This window comes from Fulmarus glacialis, unplaced genomic scaffold (assembly GCF_000690835.1).
Source record: "Fulmarus glacialis isolate BGI_N327 unplaced genomic scaffold, ASM69083v1 scaffold6038, whole genome shotgun sequence".
NCBI lineage: Eukaryota > Metazoa > Chordata > Aves > Procellariiformes > Procellariidae > Fulmarus > Fulmarus glacialis.
This window is the reverse complement of record NW_009227515.1, coordinates 65,018-77,050: the sequence shown is the minus strand read 5'-3', so window position 1 is coordinate 77,050 and position 12,033 is coordinate 65,018. Positions and strand designations below refer to the sequence as shown.

The following is a 12,033-nucleotide window of genomic DNA, read 5'->3' as shown; positions in this document are numbered from 1 at the left end:
AGCAGAGAAACGGGGAGCCGAGCCAGGAGAGCACAGCTCTCCCTGGGGACAAGCCAGCGGGTGTCAGGAGATAAAATGGGATGCTGGGGTAAGAAGATGATGACGGGGGCACAGCTGAAGGCACCAACACCGTCAGGAGGCGGCTGTTTGGAAGAGGCCGTCCGAAGAGGATCAGGGTGAGTCAAAACCAGGCGAAGTGTGATGCAGATGGTGTCAGGATGCACATCCTAAAAACTCTCGACTCTCTCCAGGCGCCTGGAGCAGAAACCCACCCCACCCATAACCACCTGCATCTCAGATCATCCTGCTCCATGGCCCGAATCCTAATGAACATGGTCAATGCTCCAGCAAGGCTTCAGAGGCTCATTTTTCTCCCGTTGCTGTCAAGGGGGAGAGATGGTGATGCCTTAGGCTAAAGAGAGCGGTGAGCTGGATCTTCTCCTGCATCCACCTTTTTGCCCACCACAGTGGTCCACCTCAGATAATCCCCTCCGTGAACTGATCAAGTTTTAATCTCCTTTCCAGTGTTTTGAGTGTTGCGTTTTAGAATAGCTAATGTTTAACTTCCCTGTTCTTCTCCCTCCTTGGCTTTTTCTCCTCACCCCAAGGTGTTTGAAGATCCAGCCCGCTGGTCATGGACCCCTCACCAAGGTTTTTTTGATGACCATCACTCCAGGAGCCCTTTCCTGCGTTTTTTCTGGTCTCAGTTCAAATGCCTTTCCCAGCCATGGGACTGGAGACCCGTGGAAGCGTGGGCTGGTGGCCCTCATAAACCTTCTCCATCTCCAGCAGATACACTGAGACCAGATGGAAATACTTGCATTGACCTAGCACAGCAGACAGAAATAGTTCTCAGACCTCCCCCTCTCTTGGGCAGCTGTGAGACAAAACAACGCCAGGTCACGCAGCCGTTCCCCCAGCAAGATACGCACAGAGCCGGCCGCTGCTCCGCAGCAGGAACATTGCATGTCCATCAGCGCGGGGGTCTGCAGGGCTGCCTGGTTAGTGCAGCAAAGCACGGGACCCGGCGGGGCGTCTGCCTCGTGGCTGCACTCGATGAGGTTCCGTCAATACAATTTCTTGCCCCACATCACTTTAGACAGCACTATAATGGGGTCAGCCAAATTAACGAGGCAGGGGTTAGTTTGAGTGTGAAGGGGAAGAGCAGAAGAAGGAGCCAGGCTCGCAGTCGGGAGCCCTGTCCTGGGGCGAGTCAGACACGTTTTCCTCCCCCAGTGCAATTCGGGGTCATTTGATGGGGTCTATTTAGTTTCTTGCTTAGCCACACTGCTGTGTCTTGCCCAAAGCCTGGTACCCAGCAGACGCCTGGACCAGGACCATCACCTTCTTCCAGGGGAAGCCAGCAGCGTTGTCAGCCCCATACAGGGGGAGAGGCAGAGGAGGTCTCCCCATGTCCCATCCGCTATAAGCTATGGGGCTTGAGCACCCAGGAGTCCAGGCTTAGCCTTCCCTTTCTGCAGCAGAGCTGCTTTTGCAGATGCTGGCCCCACTTCTCCTCCTTCTTCCCTAGGAGGAACTCAAGCATCCTCTGGCTGGATTTGGGGCTTGCAGTGATGAGACTCAGGCTGCCCTTAGCCTTGCTGGGATACCAAATACCTTCATCTCACCATGCAGAGACATTCCAGATGCCCCCCTGTGTCCTGTGGGTCCCATGTCACCTCTGTCCGCCCCATGTGCCAGCCTCTGACAGTCCACAAGTCTCAAATGGCAGAAGACACCCACACCTGGGCGAGAGGTTGGAGCTCAGACCCTCGCACCTGGGCATCCTGAACCAAACACCAGAGAGGAGGTGATGGAGACCAGGTCCTTGCCTATGTGGTGGAGTCCTCTCCTGAAGCACCATCCTGTGGGCACAGCCAGGACATACAAGGGGAAAGCACAAAGCAAAGGTTTGGTGCCTTCAAGGAACCTTCCAAAGAGACATTTCATGGCACATGCCAGACTCTGAAGGCTGAGATCTGGACAAACATTCTGTACGTGATCCCACCTCTCCTGTTTGAAAAGTCAGGTGCAATCCCATCCCTAAATCCCAGCCCAAGCAAGACCTGTGCTATGAGGTGCACCTCCTGAACATCAGAGGATGATGCCTGGGTGTCCTTCAGAGCACACACGACAAGTGCTGCCCAGTTGCTGACTTGCATGGGGGAGACAACTGCCCGTCTCTGCAAAGGGACACATAACAGATCCAAGCAGGTACAGAAGCAGCATCCTGGAAGTGCCTCCAGGACACCAAGCGAAGAGGTGAATCTTCCTGCCACAAACCCATTGCTGGGCTCTGGGAGCTTTTCTTGGCTCATGTGTCGTCAACAGCAGTGACATTGTGCAGGGACTGTTCTACCATTTGATGTCCTTCCTCCAGTCCATAGCCTCATGCTGGTTTCTCAGAAATCATAAATTTGGGCAAGGTACCAGCCATTCATTCATGGGATGCTGGCACTGGTGAGCAAGGGGTGAGGCTGGAGCACCGGGCGTCATAACCAGCTGGGGCTTCTGCAGGGAACTGGGGGGGGTGTTATTAAAACAGTTCGAGGGCAAGGATGCTGTGTGAACTCCAAAACAGTACGAAAATCACGTTATTCTGTCTGCTCCTCCAGCGTGCAGACAAGAAGCTGTTTGGGCAAGGAGGAGGAGTCACATCTGAAGCAGAACCATTCGTCTTAGAGAGTGTACAAGGCACCCAGCATGTGTCCAGTATGAACCCGTAACTGTTCGGGAACTTTTGGGTGCAGAGTCTTGCAAAGCCACCTGTGTACAGGCAACCATATCAGTAATGCCCTAGAAGGTCAAGATTGCCTCAATCATGACATCAGATATAACAAATTTGAGTGTGGATGTAGCAGAATTGGGACCAATAAGGAAAAAAAAGTAATTAGGGGCAGACTGGGCTGAGAAAAAGAGGTGCTAAGGTAGAAATAGAGAAAAAAAAAGAGGAATAAGTTACGAAACCAGGTAAGGAACACAGAGTGGGATCTTTCAGTGATCGGAGGATGGATGCCTACAGACAGTGGTGATGCTGACCTGGGTACCCAACTGCGTGGGATGCCCTTGGACAACTCGCTGGACTCTCCATCAGGGCTATGTCCAAAAGACTTAGTGCAAGACGGTAAAAAGGGAGACACTTGCACCCTCGTATGAAGAGCTGTGGGGAGGGAAGGATAGTAGAACTGTAATTCAGCAGTAGTAGTGTGTGATTCACGAGGTTTAAGAGTGATACCTTTATCGTTGTGTTTAATAATGTGCAAAATCAGATCATAGACTAATAACGATAAGGTGATCATTAGTTAATGAGGTTGTTGCTTATTCAAGTGATTTATCAGTCTCTAGTAGAGTATTGCTTAACCACTAGACATCATGGCCTTTTGAATGCCTGCAGTCCAAAGAGGGAAGGTCAGACCCCGAAGGAATGGTGTTATATCTGAGACGCGCATGCCACGAGGCGAGAAAGCTTTCCTCCCACTGCTGGTACTGCCCAGATGTTCACGGCAAGTGATGGTCCAACAGCAGCATAGACCAGCCCATTGCAACTCCCAAACACCATCAGGTATGTCTTGGGAACACACCCAAGGAAGACTACCAAGGCAAACCTAGCAGAGGGAAAGACAAATAATGTTGTTTTATTATCTTGGTGATACTAGGTTGTAGGATGCTTGGAAGGTAACTCCTCAGCTTGATTTGCCCATTGAAAATGAGGTTCCAGGCAAAATATTGTCCAAAACTACAGAAACCATCAGGGAGTCAGCAGAGCATCAAGCAGGAGAGAAGGAGTTGGGAGGAATGGTGCTTTGTATCCAATAGACCTGCCTTTCCCCTTCGCTGAACCCTCTTTGAACTCATCTGTGCACATGAAACAGGAAAAAGGCAGTCTAATTAAATATTAATCACCAAACACAATCAGGGCTGAGGCCAAGTCCCAGCCTCCATCTCTTGATCCTGCGAGGAGGAAAAGTCAGGAAAAAAAGAGGGTCTCTCGCTGCAGCCACGAGTGGAAAATTAAAAGACAGCAACAACAAATCTTCTTTATCTGGAGTAAGGCAGTAAAAAAAAAACTTAAAAACATGTCTGATCATCCCTGCAGACCCCTTTTAGGGTGGATAGAAAATTCATCAGAAGTTCTTTGCCAGAGAAAGGATGGAGAGGTAAAAATGCAATGGAAAATGGAAAAGCTCCCGCATTTTTTATTTTTAAATCTTTTCAGATTTGCAGACCTTCCTCCTCGTTTGCCCATGACACCATCCCTGGGCAATGCACGCTGGCTCTCCTGGCTTTCCTCAGGGCCATCTCAGCACCTTGGAGCCACCCTAGCACATCCCTGGGGTGGTGGACCTTCAGTACCAAATACATACGCGGTGATGTGAACAGAGAAACTCTGCCGAGACCAGAGGGATGCTCATCGTACGGCACGAGAATTGGTCCGTCACATCCCATGTGGAAAACTCGTACAGGATTGCTGGTTCTTTGCTTCCCTCTAAAATACCGTTGGGTTGGCAGCCAGAGCACTCAACATCTCCATTCAACCTAAGGTCCAGCCTCAATGTGTGGCTGACTCCCATCACCCGGTCAACTGGGTTTAGTCTCAAGCTTTGGGGATGCCCAAGCCTGCCAAGGACTGCTGCTACCCGGTGAAACGGCAAGCCACGTGCTTGACTTTGCCAAAGCCCTTCTCAGCAATCATCTCCACATTTTTAGGAGAGCTTTCACCACCCAAACACTTGTTGACGGTCTTGACACCTCTGCCGTTGGTTCAATTCTCTCAAAAGCAAACAGGCAGCAACAGGCATCGTGGCTCGGTCCCTCCTGGATCTCCAGCATCAGTTTTTGCTCGCAGCAAACTATTTCCAGCCCTCTGTTCCCAACGTTCAACGTGAGGTGAAACGAAGAACGTCCCAGGCTCCTTCATGGGGAGACGTGGGGCCGGAAAGTGCGTGGTCGAATCATCATGACCACCTTCCTCAGGGAGTAGTAGTCTGTGTCCTTCCACGAGTACCACACGATACCGTCTGGCCCCAGGATCTTGCGGTTTTTAATGGAGTATCGGCCGCCCTGTGATGCAGAGAAAGAAGGATGGTCAGGCATGGGAAACACACGGAAGCGTCATCCGGACAGGAGCATCAGAAAACCAATTGCTCTGAAACACTGGAGCAAAGAGCTTAATGATGATGCAGTGAAAAGAGCACGTAAAGCCCAACATTTTTCAAATGGTCCCAATGGAGCTGGCGTCCATCCATCTCAGGCTGCGTGAGTCACCTGTACCACGAGTTTCCACCATGCAGTCCCAAACCACGGCGTACAGAGGTGTCTCAATTCTCATGTCTGGCCCATGGCACTGAAAAGGCTGGACTGCCTTGGTGCCCAGCATTCATTTTGTTCCCTCCCTGAAGAGCAGAAGCTGGTCAAGCCAGGAAGGATTGCTATGATGTGAGGACCAACAGCCTCCTCCCAGCCCTGGACCTCGTGTGCTAACGTCTGCGTCCTCATCCCTCCACTTTACCTTGTAGTACACCCCGTTGAGGTTGGAGAAAAAGCACTGGTGGTACCACCAGCCTCCATGGGAAATCTCGGCACAGATGTTCCCCGAGTCAGGTGTGCTGAAGCTCCTCTTGTTGTGGTACCAGGCGAAGGAATCCTCCACCGTCCCGCTGAACCCGTCCACGTGCAGGCGGTAATAGTTTGCCTCGTCCTCAATGCTGCAGGCGACAAAGGTGGGATTGTTCAACGGGGAGTGTTTGAGTCTCCTTTCTAACCTGCATGCTGCATCCCTGGTGTGGACACGTAGCAATCATCGAGCTGCTCTGGCCAGGCTCCCTGCTATGATTCATCACCTCTAGAAGCCAAAGATGATGTATTTCTCCCTTCTGTGGGATGTGCGTGATTTTGCCATGACTCAGGGCACTTGTTACAGGGCTGAACTGGGCAGACCGTGACTCTCAAACCACAATAAAGGACTGCGGCAGCTTTGGCAAGACAGTCCCTCTAATTACGCAGCACTGCCACCTCTCCGCATAACAAGCATCCCACTCTTCACCTAGACTGAGCTATCTGCCCCTGGGCTAGCAAAGGCCGAAGGTCACTGCCACTACACATGACGTCTGATGAGAAAATGGGGTGACCATTCAGAGCATGCATTTGGAGGATGTTCCTTGGCACATTCAGGCAATGGGATTTTTTTTTCCCAGTGGTTTCAGCAGTTTTGGGGTCTACTCAAAGCCCTCAAGTTTCAAGTGTCCCTAAGGTGCAGTGCGCTCCTGGACATCCTCCCATGGCGGATTACTCCACAGTCACCCACAAGCATTTACAGTAGAGACAGGGAAGGAGTTCATTTTTGACAGTCTAGACAGACTTGGTCACCCCTGATTAAGAAAGGATGTGGCTGATGTGGTACGGATAAATAAAACACCAGAGGAGGGGAAGAGCTATAGACACCGAAGGACACTAAATCAGGCCCAGCAAGTAAAAGCCATGAGTAAAGACGGTAAAAATCAAAACACGACTCTAAACCAGGGAGATGTTGGAGGACCTGCCCAGCAAGACCAGGGGATTCAAAGCCCTGTTTTTGACATAGAGCTCAATAATTTTGGTGAAAAAAAATACCTCTAAGCAGCTGGGGACTGTCCATTGGGTCCTACAGGTCCCTTCCCCTGGGGCTGTGAATGTTGGCCATGGCCGAACAACACTGCACATTTGCTAGCTCACAGCCAGGCTTCAACCCAGAGCAAAAATTGGTGGTCAAAACAGGTGGGGAAGAAAGGACAGACAGCCTGGGCCCAGCCTGAAAAGCTCTCTAGACAGAGTCACTCTGACCTCAATGGGGTTCCCATGCCCGAAGGTCTCCCAGCATTGAACCCATTGCGTCTATGAGAACCAGGGAAGGCCATCCCACTTTCTACCTGAAGACCTGGTAGAAGGCGTGTTTGTGCTTGTTGTTCCAGTCCTCCAGGTCGATGCGCAGAGAGTAGTCCCCTTGGCTTGTCATCTTGTGGATGTTCTCGTTGCCCAGCCAGAACTCGCCATTGAGGTCCCCAAAGCCCTCCTTGTACTCGTTCCAGGTCCGGTTGAAGTCAACTGAGCCATCCTGACGCCTCTGGATGACTGTCCAGCCCCCACCTGCCAGGAGAGAGATAACATAAAATGGGAGTCTCCAGGGAGCATCCAAGGGTCCCAGACAGACCCCTGACTGGTGCCACCTCTGAGGATCCATCTGCAGCTCAGCAAGGTGTCTCCTTGTCATGTGTCCTTTCACCAGCTGGCAAAATACAGTGTTGGTTGCTGCACGGGGATAAAACATGATGCCCATCATAGCTCACAGAAAGAAGCTCCCACCTCTCCCATGTCGGTTCATGACGGTGTTCCCGGTGGGCTGTCAGGGGGTCATTCCAGATCTTAAGGTGGTTTTAAATGAGAGAGAGATGGTAGCTTTCTGGAGGCAAATGTTTTGGGACTGGAACAAACTAGAGATCCTGGAATTTGGAGATTATTATGTACTGTTCCTGCAGCACCACAGAGGCACACGAGCTCTCCCAGTATTGTCTCACTGTCTCCATCTGCTCTCCCATCTGTCCAAATCCCTCTCTCCTCTCTCATTTTATTCCAATACTGTAAGCTTGGGGTGGGGGGGGACAGGACTGGGGCCATCTTTTTATTTGCTGTTTGTACAGCCTCTCACTCTACAGTGTCCAAGATTATGTTCATGGTCATGCAAATAATAGTAATGACATAACAGAGACCACATTGTCTGAACAGCCTGTTTCTTAATGAGCACGTGCATCCCAAAGCTGCAATCACCTGTAGATACTACAATAGGGGAGATGCCTGCTTGTGGGGAGCTGAACCCCTACCTCCAGCACGGGACACGTTGATGTGACACATCCATCCGGACTGGAGCAGATCCATGGGGCAAGGGACTGACAATCCACCCCATTTCCCTGACGATTATTATTATTCTTCCGAAACTCCAGTGTGGCAAACTGATTTTGTTAGTAAGTTTGTGCCTTGGGATGACAGTAGTGTGCTCCGTATGGATATTTAGACAGCAAGAGTGTGCGAGGTCATCTGCTCCCTCATTTACACTCCAAAACACCTGTGGGAGAGGATCTACCTCCCCCTTCCTTACTTCAGCACAGCTACAGTTAGTGGTTGCCCACACATAACCCTCAACTACCTGGAGATGCTCCGGATACCCCCCAGTGACCAGCTGCTACTCCAGAAGGGCTCTGTGTCGTACCCACTAGTGTGTTGCAAATACCTTGGATGCATGAGGACACCTCAAAGAGCTCTAAACGCCTGTATTTAGGCAACTGAATCCCAGCCATAATGTCTGGTTTGAACTATCCATCCAAACCCCTCCTTTAGTCAGCAGAAAGGACAAGTCCTCTGTCCCCGGAGAAGAGCCCTTCTGGAGATGCTACTCTCACTGACTGTAACGTAGCCTCAAAATAGCTCAGATATAAGATACAACTCAGGTTAGTCAAATCCCACCCAAAGCTCTTCTAGAAGCTGTTGTAGGTGCCTCCTGCAGTACCTTCGGTGTCCATCTCACACAGCACTTCAATAGGCATCCCTCCGACCGAGGGCATGATGCTGTAGACCCCAGATCGCCGCAGCCCGTTGTAGTAAACGGAAGCACAGTCGATGGGGCAGTTCCTGGCATGCTTCACCTCTGAGCGAGAAAGCAGAGAAACACGGCGTTTAGTGCACAGCGTGGGGAAAGGGGCACGCAACCAAAGCCAGCATTGCTTTCGTGCAACCGTGTCGCAGAGCCGGACAAATAATCCCAGACCCAGAGCTGCTTCTGAAGCTGAAAACCTCTGCAGCACACTGGCTTCACGCCTGAGTGCAGTGGCTTATTAGTGATAAGGTTCGTTAGCACTTAAGGATGATACGGCTGAGGAACGATCTTCAGTTCAGCCAGTTTTGTAATGGCAACACAGAAATGATATGCATTTTGCCAGGCTCAGATTAGATTATATCTTACACCAAAATGTCTTATATGTTGATAAAGAATAGGCTGGCTCTCAAGCAATGGTCGGTGTAGATAATAGCGGAAGGTTTTTCTTCTCCCAAACTGCTGCTGTGGGTTTTGTCTTACAAGGAAAGGGGATCAAAATCATTCTGGAGAAGCTAAAGATGTTTTTAACTGGGATATGTCAGGTAGGATTTATTTCACCTGGCACCAGTCCTCTGCACTTCAGGCAGGCGGTCTCAGCTAGTCCTCAGAGACTTCTGCAGAGGGCAGTTCATCCTGGTTTTACGCGGGAAGGGAGAGAAGAGGTGCTCTCCATCACCTACCAAAGGAGCTCAGCTGAGCTGTCTGCACAGCGGTGCACGGTGACATCCGAGGTGCCCTGGGGCTGGCTTTCAGCTGTCCCATGTAAGTCCTGTCTTGTATCTGCCAGGCTTGTGTGGATGTCTTGGATGCTCCAGAGTATTTCGGGTGGCAGTAGGTGTCAGCTGAACGGAGACCCTCGTCATAGCAGTGGAAAGAGCACGCTGAATTGCTCTTTGTCCACACACTGTTTGCCTCGTTGTCTTAAATACCCAGCTCATGTGGGGACACATGTGTGTAGACACCCAACATGAGGCATCTTCATCTGTGAGCTGAGCCTCCCTGGTGGGATGAATCCCATCTTCAGAAAGAAAGGCACAAAGGCAGCTCACTCAGCTTTTACTCACACAGCTAGACCAGCCTGAAGCACAGCGTGGCCTGAATACCAGACTGGGATCACTGGGAGAACCAGGAACCCCAGGAAGGGAGGGAGCAGAAAGCATGCATGGGAGATTGCCCTTCCAGGAGGCACGTGGAAAGGATGAGACCACGGGACTGGCAGACAATGAAAGCTCCTTGTGGACGGGAAAGTAAGTCCAGGGGGAATGATGGATGAATAGTTACAACACCCCAGCCCACCAGCTGGAGAGTGTGGTGGCTGAGAGGTCCCCCACGGGCTGCAGGCTGGTGACAGATTGGGGACATCCTTTGAGGTTGGTACCAACCGGCAGTGCTGCTGCAGGAGAGCGTGTGGGAGAAACCAGTTGTGTGCAGCAAGCAGAGGTCAGGGAGAGGCAATGTAGACCCAGCAAGCATCTGGGACAGCAGGCAGAGCCCAGTCCCACATGAAGTTAGCTAAAAGTGCTGCGTCAACCGGCTGCACTCAGGCTGGCATTCTCCGGGCCAGAGAAGTCACCATCCCGGTCACATCAAGTTATTGAGACGAATCCCAGCTCTGGCGGGCAGGTGGTGGTCATGGGTGTAGACATCAACTCTGGCGTCCTGGTTTTGCACAGAGCATTTCTTGCTCAGGGCTCAGAGGCACCTGGAAGCAGGTACCAGCGGAGCTGTTAATGCTACCTCCACCACGACATGGATGGCCAAAAGAGCTTTAAATGAGCACAATGGAAAGGACTTAGACCAGTTGGCTCAAGGGATAAGTAACGTGACTTTCCCCGTGAGACGTCACTCAAATCAGACCAAGGTTGGTAGGTGAAAGCCATTTTTTAGCTGCACGTGCTGCCTGAATCATCCCATCCAGCCTGCTCCTCGATGGAGAAGACAGATGCTGTCTTTGAAGTCCCTCAACCACAGTTCACCAAAGGCTGGAAGACTATTCAGGAGAAGCATCGCTTCGTCCTTCTCCGATGCTCTTCCCGGATATCTGCTGCAGAAGATGGGATTTGGGGCACAGGGACCAAACTGGCACATCTGGTCTTGTCTTAAAGACCACCACCCTCATGCCACGGACCCAGAGACTCGAACAGGTTACAAAAGCAATTTAGTTTCCCTTCCAGCACCTCAAGGTTGAGCTTTGCAGATCCTGGCTATGGTAAGCCCTGGTCAAAATGTTTTCATGGCAGTGGGTATTTTGGCAGAAAATGGGGTTTTGGTCAAACTGAACCTCTAATTCTTTAATTGAAAGTTTCCATGTTTGGTAAAAAAATGAAGAAAACATTCCAGGCACTAACAAGGAAAACAACCCAAAAACCTGGCAAAAATTTAAATGCATTCATGAAAAAAAGAGCCTGTGAGAAATAACAGAAAAGAATTGCTTTACAAAGTTGAAGAGTTTCACCAAAGCCCTAATTTCATGCTGTGAATTTTTGAAGAAAAAAAAAAAAATCTTGGTTTTTTTGGTGGGTTTTTTTGGATGGAAAAACAGCTGGGAGGAATGCTCACACGGCTGACTGTGGGTAGGGTGATGGTGGGAGCAATACCAACCTGCTTGTCAGAGCCTAAGCTGGTCCCTGCGAGCATCTCACGCCATCCATGGAGAGAAAAAGGAGCCACCGAGGGACAGGACCCTTCTCCTAGACGACGTGGAAACCATCCCCAGAGGCATCCATTGCTCTGAGGAGCCCTCCCGGCTGCCTTGGAAGGGCAGGTTGGGTGAGATCAGGCTCCTGGCCAAGGCAAAGGGGATTTAAAGCAGTTTCCCCACACCCTTGCTCTACAATCCCCCTCGAGAAAGGCTTTAAGAGTGAAGCATCCCCTCCCAGCTGGCCCCAGCAGCTCCCCATCACCTGGGTGATGCATCTCCTCCTGCAGCCTCATCTCGGCGGGGCTGAGGCAGGTGGGGTTACGCCAGGCCCAGTCGGTCAGGACGGAGATGTTGTTTATCTGCGCCTGCATGTCGTAGAGCAGCGTAGCCTGGATGTGCTGCAGGGTGCTGGCCTCGCTGTACCGATGCTCCAGGTCCTGCACCCGTTGAGCCAAGCTGTGGTTCCGGCCGGCCGCCTCCTCGTGCTGCGGGCAGGGAGAAAGGTGGGATTGGGAGGGTGCCTGGGGACCGGCACGGAGCCGAGGGCATGGCCCAGGGACCCCCCCCAGGGATGGGCAGGCAAGCGGGCAGAGGAGTGCTCGCTGCATGCGCCAACGGAGACCAAGGACTCCACGGACGGTGTCTGCACCCTCACCCTCACCCTGCAGCCCCATACCAGCCCCCAGCCCACCATGGGAGCTACAGGCAGCTTGATATTCCCAAGCTGTGGTGCAGGCAGGGTGTGCACAGGCAAGCCTAGGGCTGCAAG

The 12,033-nt window shown here is 51.6% G+C and overlaps 1 protein-coding gene across 1 annotated transcript in view; it reads right to left on the bottom strand.

Annotated features, from left to right (window-relative positions):
- Nucleotides 1-4,914: 4,914 nt before the first annotated feature.
- Nucleotides 4,915-12,033, bottom strand: part of LOC104080684 (fibrinogen-like protein 1) — a 12,859-nt gene continuing 5,740 nt past the window's right edge. Inside the window, exons 2-6 of the mRNA XM_009583161.1 lie at nt 11,527-11,749; nt 8,537-8,674; nt 6,906-7,122; nt 5,510-5,705; nt 4,915-5,061 (exon numbers count right to left, since the gene is read on the bottom strand). Coding sequence (XP_009581456.1) covers nt 4,915-5,061; nt 5,510-5,705; nt 6,906-7,122; nt 8,537-8,674; nt 11,527-11,749 — 921 coding nt within the window. The remainder of the gene's footprint in view (nt 5,062-5,509; nt 5,706-6,905; nt 7,123-8,536; nt 8,675-11,526; nt 11,750-12,033) is intronic.